General features: G+C 50.0%; 5 protein-coding genes across 5 annotated transcripts; 3 read left to right on the top strand and 2 right to left on the bottom strand.

Annotated features, from left to right (window-relative positions):
- Nucleotides 1-347: 347 nt before the first annotated feature.
- On the bottom strand, nucleotides 348-1709 carry GT037_002444 (uncharacterized protein; the record flags this gene model as incomplete). Its single annotated transcript, XM_038927491.1, has 1 exon — nucleotides 348-1709. One exon carries the CDS (start codon nucleotides 1707-1709, stop codon nucleotides 348-350), a length of 1362 nt encoding a protein of 453 aa, XP_038790783.1.
- Nucleotides 1710-4731: 3022 nt separating this feature from the next.
- GT037_002443 (glycoside hydrolase family 13 protein) lies at nucleotides 4732-6676 on the bottom strand (the record flags this gene model as incomplete). The annotated part of the gene is made up of 4 exons (XM_038927490.1): nucleotides 4732-5263; nucleotides 5309-6356; nucleotides 6410-6545; nucleotides 6596-6676. The coding sequence occupies 4 exons, from the start codon at nucleotides 6674-6676 to the stop codon at nucleotides 4732-4734; spliced, it is 1797 nt and encodes a 598-aa protein (XP_038790782.1).
- A 558-nt stretch (nucleotides 6677-7234) lies between these two features.
- Nucleotides 7235-8238, top strand: GT037_002442 (uncharacterized protein; the record flags this gene model as incomplete). The annotated part of the gene is made up of 3 exons (XM_038927489.1): nucleotides 7235-7516; nucleotides 7690-8097; nucleotides 8149-8238. 3 exons carry the CDS (start codon nucleotides 7235-7237, stop codon nucleotides 8236-8238), a joined length of 780 nt encoding a protein of 259 aa, XP_038790781.1.
- Nucleotides 8239-8864: 626 nt separating this feature from the next.
- Nucleotides 8865-11511, top strand: GT037_002441 (uncharacterized protein; the record flags this gene model as incomplete). The annotated part of the gene is made up of 2 exons (XM_038927488.1): nucleotides 8865-10052; nucleotides 10114-11511. 2 exons carry the CDS (start codon nucleotides 8865-8867, stop codon nucleotides 11509-11511), a joined length of 2586 nt encoding a protein of 861 aa, XP_038790780.1.
- A 625-nt stretch (nucleotides 11512-12136) lies between these two features.
- Nucleotides 12137-13642, top strand: GT037_002440 (fad-binding domain-containing protein; the record flags this gene model as incomplete). Its single annotated transcript, XM_038927487.1, has 2 exons — nucleotides 12137-12599; nucleotides 12660-13642. The coding sequence occupies 2 exons, from the start codon at nucleotides 12137-12139 to the stop codon at nucleotides 13640-13642; spliced, it is 1446 nt and encodes a 481-aa protein (XP_038790779.1).
- Nucleotides 13643-14766: the final 1124 nt, after the last annotated feature.

Genomic DNA, 14766 nt, shown 5'->3' with positions numbered 1-14766 from the left:
GCTATGATAATATCTCCAGGACCGTCTGAGCACGCTGTCGTTGCCATTATATTTTGAGGCCATATCAAATGGGTCGAGATGTACTATTCAGCAAAGACCATGCTCGAAGCCAGTGACTGCCTTCTGATCCCTAGGCTATGATGTTCTGGTCGGAGCAACCCACCGTGCATGCTCGCTTTGCCACCAATAGTACCGTAAACTGGATGTTAACATTGTCACTGTAGGTCACTAACAAAGCGAGGAGTCTTTTGAAAAAAATTAAATTAAAAGTCGTATCTCGAATCTTGACAGTCGTCTAATCCAGGGTCCAAATAATAAAGCGTCCATGCTGCTTCAACTGAAGCAGTTTAAGCATCGTAGGTTCCGTTGCCTCCAGCTCCGGCACCAGCACCAGCACCAGCACCAGCACCAGCACCAGCACCTCCGCTGACGGAGCCTGAGCCTCCAGCACCGGCACCAGCGTGGCCACCAACACCAGCGCCACCGCCAACTGAGCCACCGACACCAGCACCGCCGCCGACTGAGCCGCCAACACCAGCTCCAGTTCCAGCGTGGCCACCTACACCGGCACCGCCACCGACAGAGCCTCCAACACCGGCACCAGCACCTCCACCGACAGAGCCTGAGCCGCCAACACCAGCACCAGCGTGGCCACCGACACCAGCGCCTCCACCAACGGAGCCACCAACACCAGCACCACCACCGACACCGGCACCAGCTCCAGCGTGGCCACCAACGCCAGCACCGCCGCCGACAGAGCCGCCAACACCAGCACCAGCACCAGCATTTCCGCCAACACCAGCTCCAGCGTGGCCTCCAACGCCAGCACCAGCACCGCCACCAACGGCACCACCGACACCGGCACCAGCATGGCCACCGACACCAGCTCCTACTCCTCCGTTGGCACCACCACCAACAGCACCACCGACACCAGCACCAGCGTTACCACCGACACCAGCACCGACGCCACCGTGGGCACCACCACCGACTGAGCCACCGACACCAGCACCACCACCGACACCGGCACCAGCTCCTCCGTGAGCACCACCGCCGACTGAGCCGCCAACGCCAGCACCAGCGTTGCCAGATGCTCCACCGTTAGCGCCACCTCCGATTCCGCCCATGAGGCCACCGAGGCCACCTAGACCTCCCTTGCCAGAGCCACCGAGACCGGGAAGACCAGCACCTCCGGTGAGGCCGGGAAGGCCAACACCTCCGCTGACACCAGGAAGGTTGAGGCCTCCCTTGCCAGAGCCACCGAGTCCGGGAAGACCGGCACCTCCGCTGAGACCGGGAAGTCCTCCCTTGGCACCGCCTGAACCGCTGAGGCCGGGGATGTCGAGGCCGCCAGAGAGACCAGGGAGCTTGCCAGACCCGGCACCCGTGAGGCCACCGAGCATGCCGCCAAGACCTCCCTTTCCTCCTGCAGAGCCACCGAGACCGGGGAGACCGGCACCTCCGCCGAGACCAGGAAGGTTGAGGCCTCCCTTGCCAGAGCTGGGGGTCTTGTCGCCCGAAGAGCCAGAAGAGCCAGAGCCAGAGCCGTAGCTGGGGCCTGAGCTGGCGCCACCAGATCCGTAGCTAGGACCAGAGACACCGGTGGAGAGAGGAGCACTTGGCTGGGTGTAAGATCCAGTGCCGTAGTTGGGGCGAGGAAGAGCGCTGGCGATGCTGGCCAAAGCGAGAACCTGAGCAGCGTAGAACTTCATGTTGACGATTGTTTGTTGGTTCGAGATTGATTAAGTAAGTTGAAAGTTGGTATCGGATAGATACTGTATGTGATCGATATGGATGGTAAAGAAGGTAAGTGCTCTGCACAAACGAAAGACTTGAGACTGAAAAGTCGAGTAGAGTAGTAGCGAAAGTAAGTGTTTTTGATTGCTGAAAGCGAGAGTGTTGAAGTAGACGAGATCGAAGCTAATGCCTTTTACTTTTTGCGCTGGGAACTGGTTCTCTTATACTCAAGAACCTCGATTTGCATTCTACGTCTTCGTAGTTAGCATGCATCGGTAGTCAGTAACCGGCCCCTGAGCACCATTGTGGCGAGGCTCATGGTAGCTTCGTTTCGAAACATGGCGACTCTATCGAAAGACGTGACGTGATGAAAGGGTTGTCTAGACTGTCTCGTTTCACGCTATCCTCTGCGGGATCGACGACAAGTGTACGGGAGATGCCTGGATTGCGCAGGGTAGGTTGAGGTTAAGCGGGTTAAGGTTACGGGAGATGCCCCGATGTGCGCAGGGAAGGAAACTTAGCCTTCTTTCTCCGCGCCGTGCGGCTTTACAGCCTTGCTGCCTTGAAACTAAAGTGGAGTGAGCTTTGGCAGTTCGAGGGGAAAATAGTAGCGTTAGCGTGTCCTTTATTCGTGCCATATCTGAGTCGCGCGTAAGCAGGAGTTTGCCAGGTCGGCTATTTTGACTTCCATTTGAGTCGGATGGCGGAAACCGCCGTTCCGAGGTTGTTTAGCGGGAGCTGCTAAGCTTGTTTCAGCCACCACACTTGACGTTTGTCGTTCTACCCTCTCTTACTTGACTGTGAATCGAGCATCATGACAACATACGGGTATGATGTCCAAAACATTACACATAGTCGCCCATATTCCTTTCTCCATAGGTGCAGCGACCGCCGGGTAAAAGACTACTGGCCTGTGCGACATAGAGTTTGACGCGGTATCTGAGCTCCTGGCCGAGGTCTTTGGCCTAGGACTCCCCGACTATTCAAGCTTTAATTGCGCAAGAGCCTTTCCCTTACCAGCCCCACGGTTAGCATTTACATCGCTGTTTCTGGTATACCCCTTTGGGATTCGGAGACCTTGCGGACCGTCAGGCATATCGGAATAGGTTTCTGCTATTGTGGTCGATCATGGAGATCTACTAGTATACCAAGGTACATTGATGCTTGAGGGTTTTGCTAATGACACCGCGAGGTTCTAGAATGATGTCGGTGGTACAAGACGGGTACTGATGACGGAGACTGTGACGAGATATGCTCGACAGTCTATCGAATACGGCATGTTCCTTCTCCTGCGACCTTGCACTTGCGTCGCAGGATTCTCGTATACTCGGCACGCCTTGACTCGCAACTCCGCTGCCGCAACAAGGAATACCGTTCCCTGTGTTCAAGCGGTGCCAAGCGGCCCCACAGAGACACCGGCCCTTCGCTGTTGCAACTCGAGCTAACAATGCCAGCTCGCCTGACAGCTTGGAGCCGCGCTTGCCACTTTTCAGCATTCGTCGAGAAGAAGACAATTACTCATGATTTTTTGGCGACTGCGTTGGCTGTGCAAATGTTGACTCACAACACTGTTACCATTCACCGCCAGTGCTCGCTATGCACACTCAGAACTAAGACCATGACTACTGCAGCATCCAGCACAACTGGATATTAATCACAAAATCGATAATAACGGCTTAACGGGGATATCTTGATAGACTAGGGTGAAGGTGGTACGTCCAGCCTTGCACACTAGCATCCTTCAGGATATGTCACACGAAGATCTCAAGCGGATGCCGCACTAATCCGAATACACACCAATACTCTGAACATCGCTGTGGTCAGTGTCTCAGGATCGCAGGAATTTGACTATCGAAAATGTATAGACGTAATTTCCATTGTGTGTGTTGCCAAAGTTCAAGATCATCTTAAGGGTATCGAAACATCCGCTACATCAACCCCATCGCGATCCGAAAAGGGAATGTTATTACCAAATTTTTTCTGCACAAGATTCTTGATTCCTCAAAGGGTTCAAGGGTCCAGGGGCCTAGAGGACTGCATCGTGCCTAGTTTCGAGTTGTGGATCTACTGTCCTGGCCTTCCTCTGCTAAATGCTGTCGACGACGGCCTGGTTCACACAAAAAGGGGTGGTTGTGACTGCCTAGGCACTTGATTGTGCAACGATGAGATTTTTGAATAGACGTGGCAGAGCCAGCTAGGCTGTGCATCAAGGGAATTGCGCTCTCAGTTCAGGAACGTCATCTTCTTCGCCCAAGATTGCGTCTGCCTCCTGCGCGTATTGCCCAAGAGACCGAGGTCGTAGAGAAGTCATATACACTCCTCATAGATTAATGGCTCGAAGTTTTTGCACCTACCTAGGGGCTTGTGATAGTAAGCATTGCTATTTTGTAGCCAAGGAGTTGCCAATCCCGAGGTCTTATTCAAGAAGCGCATCGACATAGACGGGGTTGGAAAGATAACCTTGATCTGTCGCCAAGGTTGCTCACGGCTAGATCATCTCTGGCAAGGAATCCTACAGATATCGGGGCATAAAAGGAGTATGATTATCGTTTATTAAGCCGTACCACCTTGTCAATACAGAAGAATTGTGAAAAGACGAAATATTCAGCTTTCTTGACATCAGATGACTTGATATTCTGCGCATCATTGTTGTGAGTTAACGTGACTTGATTTATGGCTGTAATATCTCTAGCCCATGAAGAGGGACTGCGCATTGACGAATATTACAGTATACGATCCATCAAATAGTACTTAAATGCTCGCGGACCTAGATTTTCAATGGAGTCATTAAACAAGGATATGAGTTATCTCAAACAATATTTTGAAGGCTTCATAATGTTCAGAAGTATATTTAAGAGCAAAGGTTGTGTCCGTCATTTACTTAGAGTGTTCTTGTTCAACGTTACTGGCTTTCGATTTGCGGCGAATCATCGTTTAGACCTCATGGTCTTGTATGCAATACGTTTCCAGATTACTGCTATACTAGCGGGTCAAGCTTCATTGCAGCATGCCCAGTATGGCCTCCCATGCCCTCAACTGTATCTTTCCACTCTTCGCCTTCTCATCCAGCTGTCGTTCGTCATAGTTGCCAGCAACCCATTTCTTCACCTTGAGATCTCCCATCTTCTCCCATGTTACTTGCTCGCCGCTGAGATTTAGCAGGGTGATAAAAGCGTTCTTCTCACTCCAACGCCGAAATGCAACGATCTTCTGGTCTTCCATGTCAAGCATTTCAAAGTCACCATACACGAAAACATCTTTGTTTTCTTTGCGACACTGCAGACCACGCTTCCAGAATTCAAGCACAGACAACATGCCGGGCGAAGGCTTAGGTTTTTCTAACTGAGCTGCTGCGTTGACCTTGGGATAGTCGTCGTTGACACGCATCCAGGGCTTTCCGCTAGTAAAACCAGCTTGGGCAGACGAATCCCACTGCATCGGCGTCCTGGCACTGTCGCGAGCTTTTCGTTGCATGATCTCAGCTGCCAAGGCCTGCTTTTCGGCATCGCCAGGATACATGTCACGATATCTACAGGTGTTAGCGAAACGTCAAGGTGGTGGGTAGGGGACTTACTTTTTGAAGAAGTTGATACTTTCGATATCTTTGTATTCTTCTGGCGTCCAGTCTTTAGGCACGTTGCGCATGCCAATCTCTTCACCTTGGTAGACATACAGCGTCCCTGCCAAAGTAGTTTGCATCAAGCATAACAACTTGGCGCCGTATTCGCGCCACTGATCACTGTCGTCAGTGTACCTGCTTACGCTTCGAGGCTGATCATGATTCTCGACGTAAAGCGAATTCCATCCGTCGCGTTCGAGCATCAAACGCTGCAGTCTATTCACAATCTTCTTGAGGTCGCGCGCATCCCAGGGATGCAGAGTATATTTGAAATCGCCTGGGATATTATCAATATCCACCAAGTCAAACGCAAAGATCATGTTCAGCTCTTCGTTTTCGGCTCCCACGACTTGAATGACTTCGTCTTCATCTCGAACAAATGGCATTTCTCCAACGGTGAGCGTGTCGTATTTCGAAAGTACTTCGCGTCGAAGCTCCTTCAGCCACTCATGAAGTCTAGGACCGTTTGCGTAGTACTTAGCACCCGGTTGGTACTTGTTGTCTTTGACCGAAATTTCCGCATCGGGGAATGTCTGCACCTTTGAGATCAAGTTGATGACATCCATACGGAAACCAGATGCGCCTCGGTCAAGCCAGAAACGAAGGATGTTGTGAACAGCTGCACGAACATCAGGATTTTCCCAGTTAAGATCTGGTTGCTCGGGCGTGAAGAGCGATAAATAGTACTCCTGAGTGGTTTCATCCCACGTCCACGCTGAATTGGCCTCTCCTAGAATCTGCGCCCAGTTATTTGGAGGTTGACGGTTGCCATCAGCATCGTATTTAGCGGGTTTCCAGATGTACCAATCACGTTTCGACGATGCCTTGGACGATCGCGAGTCCAGAAACCAAGCATGCTCCTCTGAGGTATGATTGACAACAAGGTCCATAACCAGTTTCATATCACGCTTCTTGATTTCTTTGATAAGGTTGTCAACATCAGCCAAGGTGCCATAACTGGGGTCGATGTCCTCGTAGTCTGCGATGTCATATCCCATATCAGCTATAGAGAGGTCAGTACATATGTTACATGGATCTATTACTTCCGAGGCTTACCTTGTGGACTCTTATAGATTGGCGATACCCATATCACATCGACGCCGAGGTCTTTCAAGTAGTCCAATTTTTGCGTGATGCCAGGAATGTCGCCCCAACCGTCACTGTTACTGTCCAGGAATGAGGCGGGGTAGATCTGACGATTTTGTTAATACTGAGAAAGCATATAGAGTCGAGTCGATATACCTGATATACCACCGCCTCCTTCCACCACCGGTGCTTGTCGGTTCCGACATACAGATCTAATTTTTGCGTTACGGGCGACATCTCAAAACTACCTTCGTCACAGGATGTGTTGTGTTGTGAAACGCTGTTGTGATTAGCATTGAGACGTGCTGTTCATATTGGTTCACGTCATAGCCGCGAGTTAACCAGTCGCGGCGGCTCCTTGAGGTAGTGCATCTCAACGCGTGGGTACGTGGGGCACCGGGAAACCTTGCAGCGACCACTGTTCCGACATCCGGCCACTCAGCAGCAAAGCTCAACCTTTTCCTGCCATCTTGTATTTTGACCCATCTCATGGTGTGCTTCGAGCAGCAACGTGCATCACACACGAGTTTTATTCGTTCGATATGGTGAAAACTTTTGAAGATCGCGCGGGCTGGCAAGGCTCACGCGCCGACGTGCGTCATTAAGCAGCTGCACCGCTAGGCACGCGACCTTTTACCGTCCACAGAAACCGGATGATTGCTACCGCGCAACATGTACCTACAACCACACTTCCATCGTACTTCGGGATTCTAAAATCTTCGAAGAATCCCTCCATAGTTCGGTCCGACAGCAATTAGCGACAGAATTACTGCGTCGTACACACTTCAAGAAACTATGACGTACAACAACGATGCCGAAGATAGAGGCACGTCCGGTTCGCGAACACCGCTCCTGGGAAGTTCATCGCACCAGAGGATAGGACAAGAGAGTGAAGGTCGCAGATGGACGCTGATGACGGTGTTACAATTCTTCGGTGGGGGTATCTACGCTCCTGACCCGACCACTTACGACCCCCTGGAAATCCTTCTAAATACTGAAGATGAAGACGAGCGCGATGACCTTACTATACGATGGAGAGACAACAAATTGAGTGAGCTCAACTTCGTTGGTGTTGTGGTAAGTCACTGAGGGGTTCTCGTATATGATCACACAACCGCAATCAGGCTCTCCAGATGTCGCCCGCTTCTTGTCGAACGTCTATGATTGAGATGGGCACGGTCTCACATCCCTCTCTTCTATTGGTAGCCTTTGGTGCTTTGTCCAACGTTCTGTATGCTGACGTTATGCAGTCTGCTCTTTTAGCAGGCGTTCTTACCTCTACAGGGAGCTGGCCTAATATCCTACCAAACGGAAAAGAGTCACCGTGGTCTGTGCGCACTTCGTGGTATTGTGGTATTATACTATCACTTTTCAGTATTCTTACAGCTGCCGATCAAACCGTACGATTGCACCGCCTTTCGTCACATCGGGATGGACTGAGCAACATACGCGAGTTACTTTCCAAGACCAATGGCGAGAGGAAACACTCATCAAAGACTGGCCGTCGGACGCCTAGCTTGCTCCAAATCGTCACATGGCAAATGCCAGTGATGTTTCTAACATCGGCTACCCTCTGCATGATCATTGGGATGTTTCTTCACGTCTGGTCTGCAACCACGCACTTGAAGCATCCGACCATGTGGGACGATAACACCAAGGTATGTTCCCATAGCGGCTGTCTTGTAAAGTACTCTAATTCACCTCCAAAGGTTGCGGTCACGTATAGCACAGTCGCTATCGTTGCAGTCGCATTGTTTTTCGTCGGCCAGGTCTCACTATACTCGCCGCTCCGACGATAACGGCAAGTATAACAGTGGATATGCTAAAAGTTCTGGGGATATGTTGGGCGACTCTCTTCTGCTCGGATTGGAAAGTCTGCGTGCCGCCTTCGCCCATGACTACTTTGATCTCAAACAGATATCGATCATATTTGGCTCATTCTCAAGAACTATCCTCGTGTTCATTTGCTCATCATCCAGGGCCTTCTCGACTGTTCCGCTTGCGATGCCTTACAATTTTCTGTTTGCTTGTTTCCAGTGCGCAGTCCGTCTGACCTGACTACGCAATTCATAGAAAGCTATAAGACAGTGAAAGCGCATTGACCAAAGCTTTCCCATTTAGCTAATCACTTTCATTGGAAAATCCTACCATGTGACGCTTATGTTCGCATGTAGCGCGACTTAGCGAGCCGCGCTCCTTTCCTCCAGACTTTCCCTTTCTCTCATCAAGGCCCGTTTATATGTATTCTCTAACTTATATCAGTACGCTTATTAGCTCCTCTCATTGTCTTATAAGTTCTTCCGGTATTCGAATATATTTCGGATTCCATTAAACATTCCCAACACGACCATCGATAGCAACTCACGCTTTGCGATAACCACTTCCTACGTACTACCATAGAAATCTTACCCTTACTCAGCAAATCATGGCGACTGTATCGGTAGCTGGTTCGTACGAGCAGTACAAACTCGACACTAGCCGCTTCATCTTCTGGCTTGTCGTCACTGCGCGCGACAACGGGTACAGGATTGATGACCCGGCTATACCTCAGAATACGACTCAACAGCAGCCTTCGAAGCGACTGAAAGGCAAAGAGAGGAAGCAAGCCAAAGAAACGGCTGCCAGCAAAGCTGCCTCTTCAACTGCATCCTTGACCACTTCGAAGGGCAAGTACTCCATTTCGACGGAGACGATCCTCAAAATGGCGATACACATTGCGGCGAAGAAGATGTCCTCGACAATGCCTAAGTTTGTTTGGTATTCCTACAAGCGGGCTGTGAGAACACGCCAGGCGTACGCAGAACGCTATGCCCAGGAGGAATTATCGGAGAGGACTTCGGACAGTGGGCACATCTACTTTCTGTGGTTATTGAGACACTGCCACGAGATACTCGAGAAGAAGGTTAAAGTGCAATCAGTTGCCAAACCTGGTACAGCCAAATCCGCCGATCTACGATATAGCATCACGACTACGCCCATGTCAGCGGTGACTCCCAATCCGACGCCCGCATCTACCCTAGAGGTTGATAACGCCAATCTAGATATAGTCGACGAGAATGCGGCTGCTGAGGCAGAACAGGATGCTGTGGGCAACAAGCTGGACGAGCTTGCTCGCAAGTTCGAGCTTAATCTGGAGACGGAGAGTAAAGAAGATATAGACACAAAGCGCAACGTAGAGTCGAAAGCTGGGACTAAAGAAGAGTTGGCTTTGAGAAAATCTTGTCTGGTGGACGATATGCGCAAGGCCGTCATCCAGTTGGAGCATGACTGGGAGGATACATACAAGGATACTGACGCTGATCGCTATCTGGACGAAATTCGAGCTACGCTCATGACAGAAGCCGCATTCGACCTTGTACGTCACAAGGAGGAGGTTTTGGTCAAAGAGGCTAACGAGAAGGGTTTAACGGCGTTCGACCCCTCTCTCAATACGGACGAGTTTTTCGGCAAAACCGCGAGGTCGCTCGAAAGAATCGAATTGGAACGGAGAAAATCCACCTCACGTTACTTGTTTCTAGCACCATGCCTGAGTGATCAGGATGTTTCCACACAGCGGTATTCTGAAGATCATGAGTTCCTCGTCCATTATCTACATGAATCAGGATTAGAACATGTAAGCCCTTCTGATCTTCCATTAGTACTCACTTCTCTGGTAGAAACTAATTGGATGTTAGGATGTCAGAAAGCGACACGAAAAGGGCTTCAAGATGCCAATATTGGATGGGGCATTCGATGCGCTTTCCCGAATCTACGGCTCCCTAGGCACTTGGGAACATGTTTCAATGACCACTACATTTGCCGCTGAAGCGGTCATACGAATCCGATCGAACGATAAAACCCATTTATTGAAGCATTATATGCCAATGCAAATTAGGGCAGTGGAAGAGGAAAAACAGTTCGCATCCTGGCAAAATCAAGATATAAAATTCGATAGGAACAGCTGGCAAGTCACAGAATCAGCACGTACACATCGATCCTTCATCATAGGTCGACCGTTCTCTCCCATGCGATACGTCGAGATGCGACTGTTGAAGTCTACGCACCCGCTCTACGGCTTACAGTACGACTATCCGAAGCCAGCTTTTACAAGTAAAGAAGCTCGAAATGAGCTCATGGAACGTCTCGAGAACCAAGGTATCGAGGATAACGCTGGAAATACGGTTGTGCGCCAAGCGTTTGCAGCTCACTATATACTTCCACCGAAAGATGGCGACTTCCTGCGGAGGACGATTCCGACACTAAGAGCAAAGCTTTCCTTGACTCAGCTTCTATTGCGCGAAGAAATGGGACTTGGTTTCGCGAACGCTAGTCCGCAAATATTTGCTCTTTGTCACTTGTACAATTGCTTTCGTAAGCGGGGCTTGATCACCGGCACTTGGTCAAAGATCGAGCAGATGATGGAGTGGCACCTGGAAGAGATCTTTCTCAATGAAGTGCCCACCAAGCCTAACGAGTTCTACTCGCGGCTACTCCTTGCGACAGGCTATTCTTCCAAGGTAATAAAGAAAGTTCGGAACCTGAAAGAGAACCCTGACCGATACATCGATTTCGGAAAACCCACCAACAAGACGAGCGAGTTGAAACCACTTCCGATGACAAGGATACTCCGTGATTATATCCATGAGAGGGAGAAGGGAGTGCAGATCTGGCATCGTATGAATAAGGAGATGACCAAGAACTCAGGAAACTCTTTGCTGAAGCAAGATACTAGCAACCTGGACATGTTGTCGTTCATTAAGGAGATGCGTAACTCTAAACAACTCCTTCAAGTTTTTCCCCGCCTAGAGTTTGACTACATCAGCCTAACGCTGCAGTGCAACGAGCTTTGTCACAAGATCGATGTTGGACAAGAGAAGGTTTTTGGGAATAGGACAGCACAGGACGAGGCTCATTGGAAGTCACCTACTCAGCATGGTTTCTCAATTGTTTCAACGCTTCTCGGAGATCTCGACCGCATATTTCTTTTGAAAGAAAATGGGCGCAAGCAGGATAAGGGCATCGCGGATACGACGCCCGTCGTCGACGTAGCGGTTCGGGTCATGCAAGAATTTATTGATGGACTGAATGACTAGGGCATTCAGCTGCCCATTGCAAAAAGGGTGTAAGACTGCGAGAAGCACTGCATTGGTCGCTAGCACCGCAGTACACACTGAACCACGAATAGTCGGAGTGTTAATTGTCTCAGCGATTGATTTTGGATGGACCATTGTCAGATATGTCCGATGAGGTTGTGATCGAATAACCCGCAATACCATAATGAAGGACCGTATCGACTCCCATGCCTGAATCATGGTCGTGACCACACTCTGAACTGATTCACTACAGCGCAAACAGTCCGGCTCCCCGCCTTTGCAACAATAAACTCATATTAGTTGTTATGCAAGCCTCACTATGCATCTGCTGCCTCATTGAGATTCCGACAATCACGTCAGCCAATGACATCGAGACACACGAGCTGCGGCTGAACAGAAGCTCGGGATCACAACATCACAAATGGATCATCGTATCTGCACTCCGCTTTCCTCATGTTCGTGATCACCCGCGCTGCTTTGCTGCTTTCCCTCATCGCGGGGAGCCAGGATCTTCGAAAGAAGCTTAAGATGGCGCTCATGTCACATACAGTAGTATCCGTTGACAACCAGACCCTGGGGCTTCTGCGAAATGGGGCTCCTTACATTGTTTTCCGCATGGTATCTCATGTTTGGTGTCATAACTGCATATGAATATCCAAGCAATCTATGTGCAGACTTAGCCTTGATACTCCCAAACATCACCTTCTTCCCGACAACGCCGACGTACAATGCATCCATCCACTCTTACCCATTCCTTCAACTTCGGCTACATCCATCCTGTATCATTCGTCCAAGCTCTGCAAAGGATGTATCTACCGCCATCACCACTCTACTGCAGAATAATAACACCAAATTTGCGATTAGGAGTGGTGGTCACAATGCAAACACCGGCTTCAACAACATCGACGGCGGCGTCACAATCGATATGCAAAGCATGAACAAGGTCGAAATTGCGAAAAGAGATCAAGTTGTGGCGGTCGAGGCTGGCGCACTGTGGCAGAATGTATACGACAAGGCCGAGAAGCGTAACCTGACGGTACTTGGTGGCCGCATCGGCGTCGTAGGAACTGCTGGCTTCTTGACAGGAGGTAAGTGTACCCTTCTTCTAGTGATCCAGTTGAGACGGAAGGCTGACCAACATCGTCCAGGTGGAATTTCCTTCTTCAGCCCGGAGCGTGGTTGGGCGTGTGACGGCGTCATCAACTTTGAAGTCGTACTTGCAAACGGGAATGTTATCAACGCGAATGCGACATCGCACTCTGATCTCTTTGTCGCACTCAAAGGAGGGCAGAGCAATTTCGGAGTTGTCACACGTTTCGACTTGAAAGCCTTCTCCGCCGGTCCTATCTACGGCGGAAGGATTGTTTTCGGAGCCCATGCTACCACGCCTCTACTTTCAGCATACACGGAGCTTAAACTAGGTGAGTATGATCCGTACGCAGCGGGCTGGGTCACAGTGCGATATAACCACACGGCAGCGACATTTACTCCGGTCAGCATCATGTGGCACACGCGGCCAAAACTTGGCACGTTGAGAAGCATCGTCGAGGTGAAGCCGCAGGTCATGAATGGCATGATCGAAGCGCCCATCAGTGAGCATACCAGGAATGCATCCAGACAAGTGGCCGCGAACCCTCAAAGGACAATTTGGGCAACGACATCATTTTCAATCTCCTCGACGATCATACATCGCATCCACAGCTTCTGGAAAGACGTCGTACCTGGAATCGCAGCACAGTATGCCTATGCCAAGCCGGTTGCAGAAATAACTTTCCAAGCTCTTCCCGCACCACCTCGCAATGGCACAGCACCGAACAGCCTAGGTTTTGGACCAGATGAGACACCAGAGAAAGATCTCGTATTCTTGCAGATAATCTTCACCTTCGAAGATGCTGCCGCTACCGATGGGTTCGAAGAGGCTTTGAAGGATTTGGTAAGGCTGATCGAAGGCTTAACGAAGGAGGAGGGTGTTTTCCATCCATACAAATATCTCAATTTTGCGGCATCCTTTCAGGATCCGTTGGCAAGCTATGGCGGTATCGAATTGGAGAGAATGAAGAAAGTGGCAAGGAAGTATGATCCGACAGGCGTATTTCAGACGCAGGTACCTGGAGGGTTCAAGCTGTTCTAACCGCGTATGTCGCGTTCTTCTTTCGGGTTACTACGACGACGAGAAATTGGGGTGGTTGGAGGAATTGGTGCGTGCGTTGCTACCCCTTTCGCAGTTGAGATAGCGACGTCATTGTAGTGCAAGGGCTATCCCATCTTGAGCATGACCCTTTCTCGCATCCCGACTACTCAACGCATCGTTGGGCTGAATTCAATGCAATGTTTCAACACGAAAGTCTATTGGTGTCTTCCCAAAACAAATGTAGGAGCAAAGCGGTCACCTACGACCGCACTAGGAGCACACTACATCGTGCCCTTCAACAATAGTGTGGTGAACATCGCGAACCATTACAATGCCTCATTCTCTAGTAGTGCTATCTACCGATACATCGCAATCGGACTTTGTTCATTTCATCGTCCGTTTAAGCCGTTACTTTCACGATATGCGTGACAGTGAAGTGCCCATGGAAGTGCGACACTCATCACATCCTCACGGTTGCATTCACTCTTTGGCGATGGTTTAGAAACCTTCCTCAGGTTGGCCAAGCTCACTACACTAATCTTCAACATACTATCACAGGTCTACAGAGACTTCCAACGCAAGCGACTGTATCAGGCTTTGTATGACTTCCCATCGTCATTTTTCCAGACCAGCAACAAGTTGATTTCTCGAGACACAACCAAAGCATCGGCAACTAAGTGACACTTTTTGCAGGATATACGGATATACCGGCGACTCTTCGTCGACTGATCACTACCTGAACATCTGAAACGAACTCACGGCGGCTCACATACACCGACTTGCGACTTCCTATCACACCGCATACCAGTTGTTTCACTATGCATCCTGGGCTCGTTACTGTCATGGCACTTGCAGCGATATTAGAGATTTGGCTGGTCTTTGCATCCATGTATGCCGCACTACAAAGACACGATGGACGTAACTATTGTGGAAGGACCAAGGACGCTTTGCGGCTCCGATTGTAGTGGCAGAATAGAAGAAAATAGACATGCACTTTGAGGGCATGAAGATTTGAGGTTAACGATGTAACGCTTGGCTTGAGGCAAAGTTCCTATGACTAGAGAATACGCCGCACGGCCTGAGTCTATCCTAGAGGCGCAGTAGTTTTAAGTTCTCGGTGTAAT

Source organism: Alternaria burnsii (assembly GCF_013036055.1).
Source record: "Alternaria burnsii strain CBS107.38 chromosome Unknown 750, whole genome shotgun sequence".
Taxonomy (NCBI): domain Eukaryota; kingdom Fungi; phylum Ascomycota; class Dothideomycetes; order Pleosporales; family Pleosporaceae; genus Alternaria; species Alternaria burnsii.
Note: the sequence above shows the minus strand (reverse complement) of the source record. Positions and strands in the feature narration are given on the sequence as shown.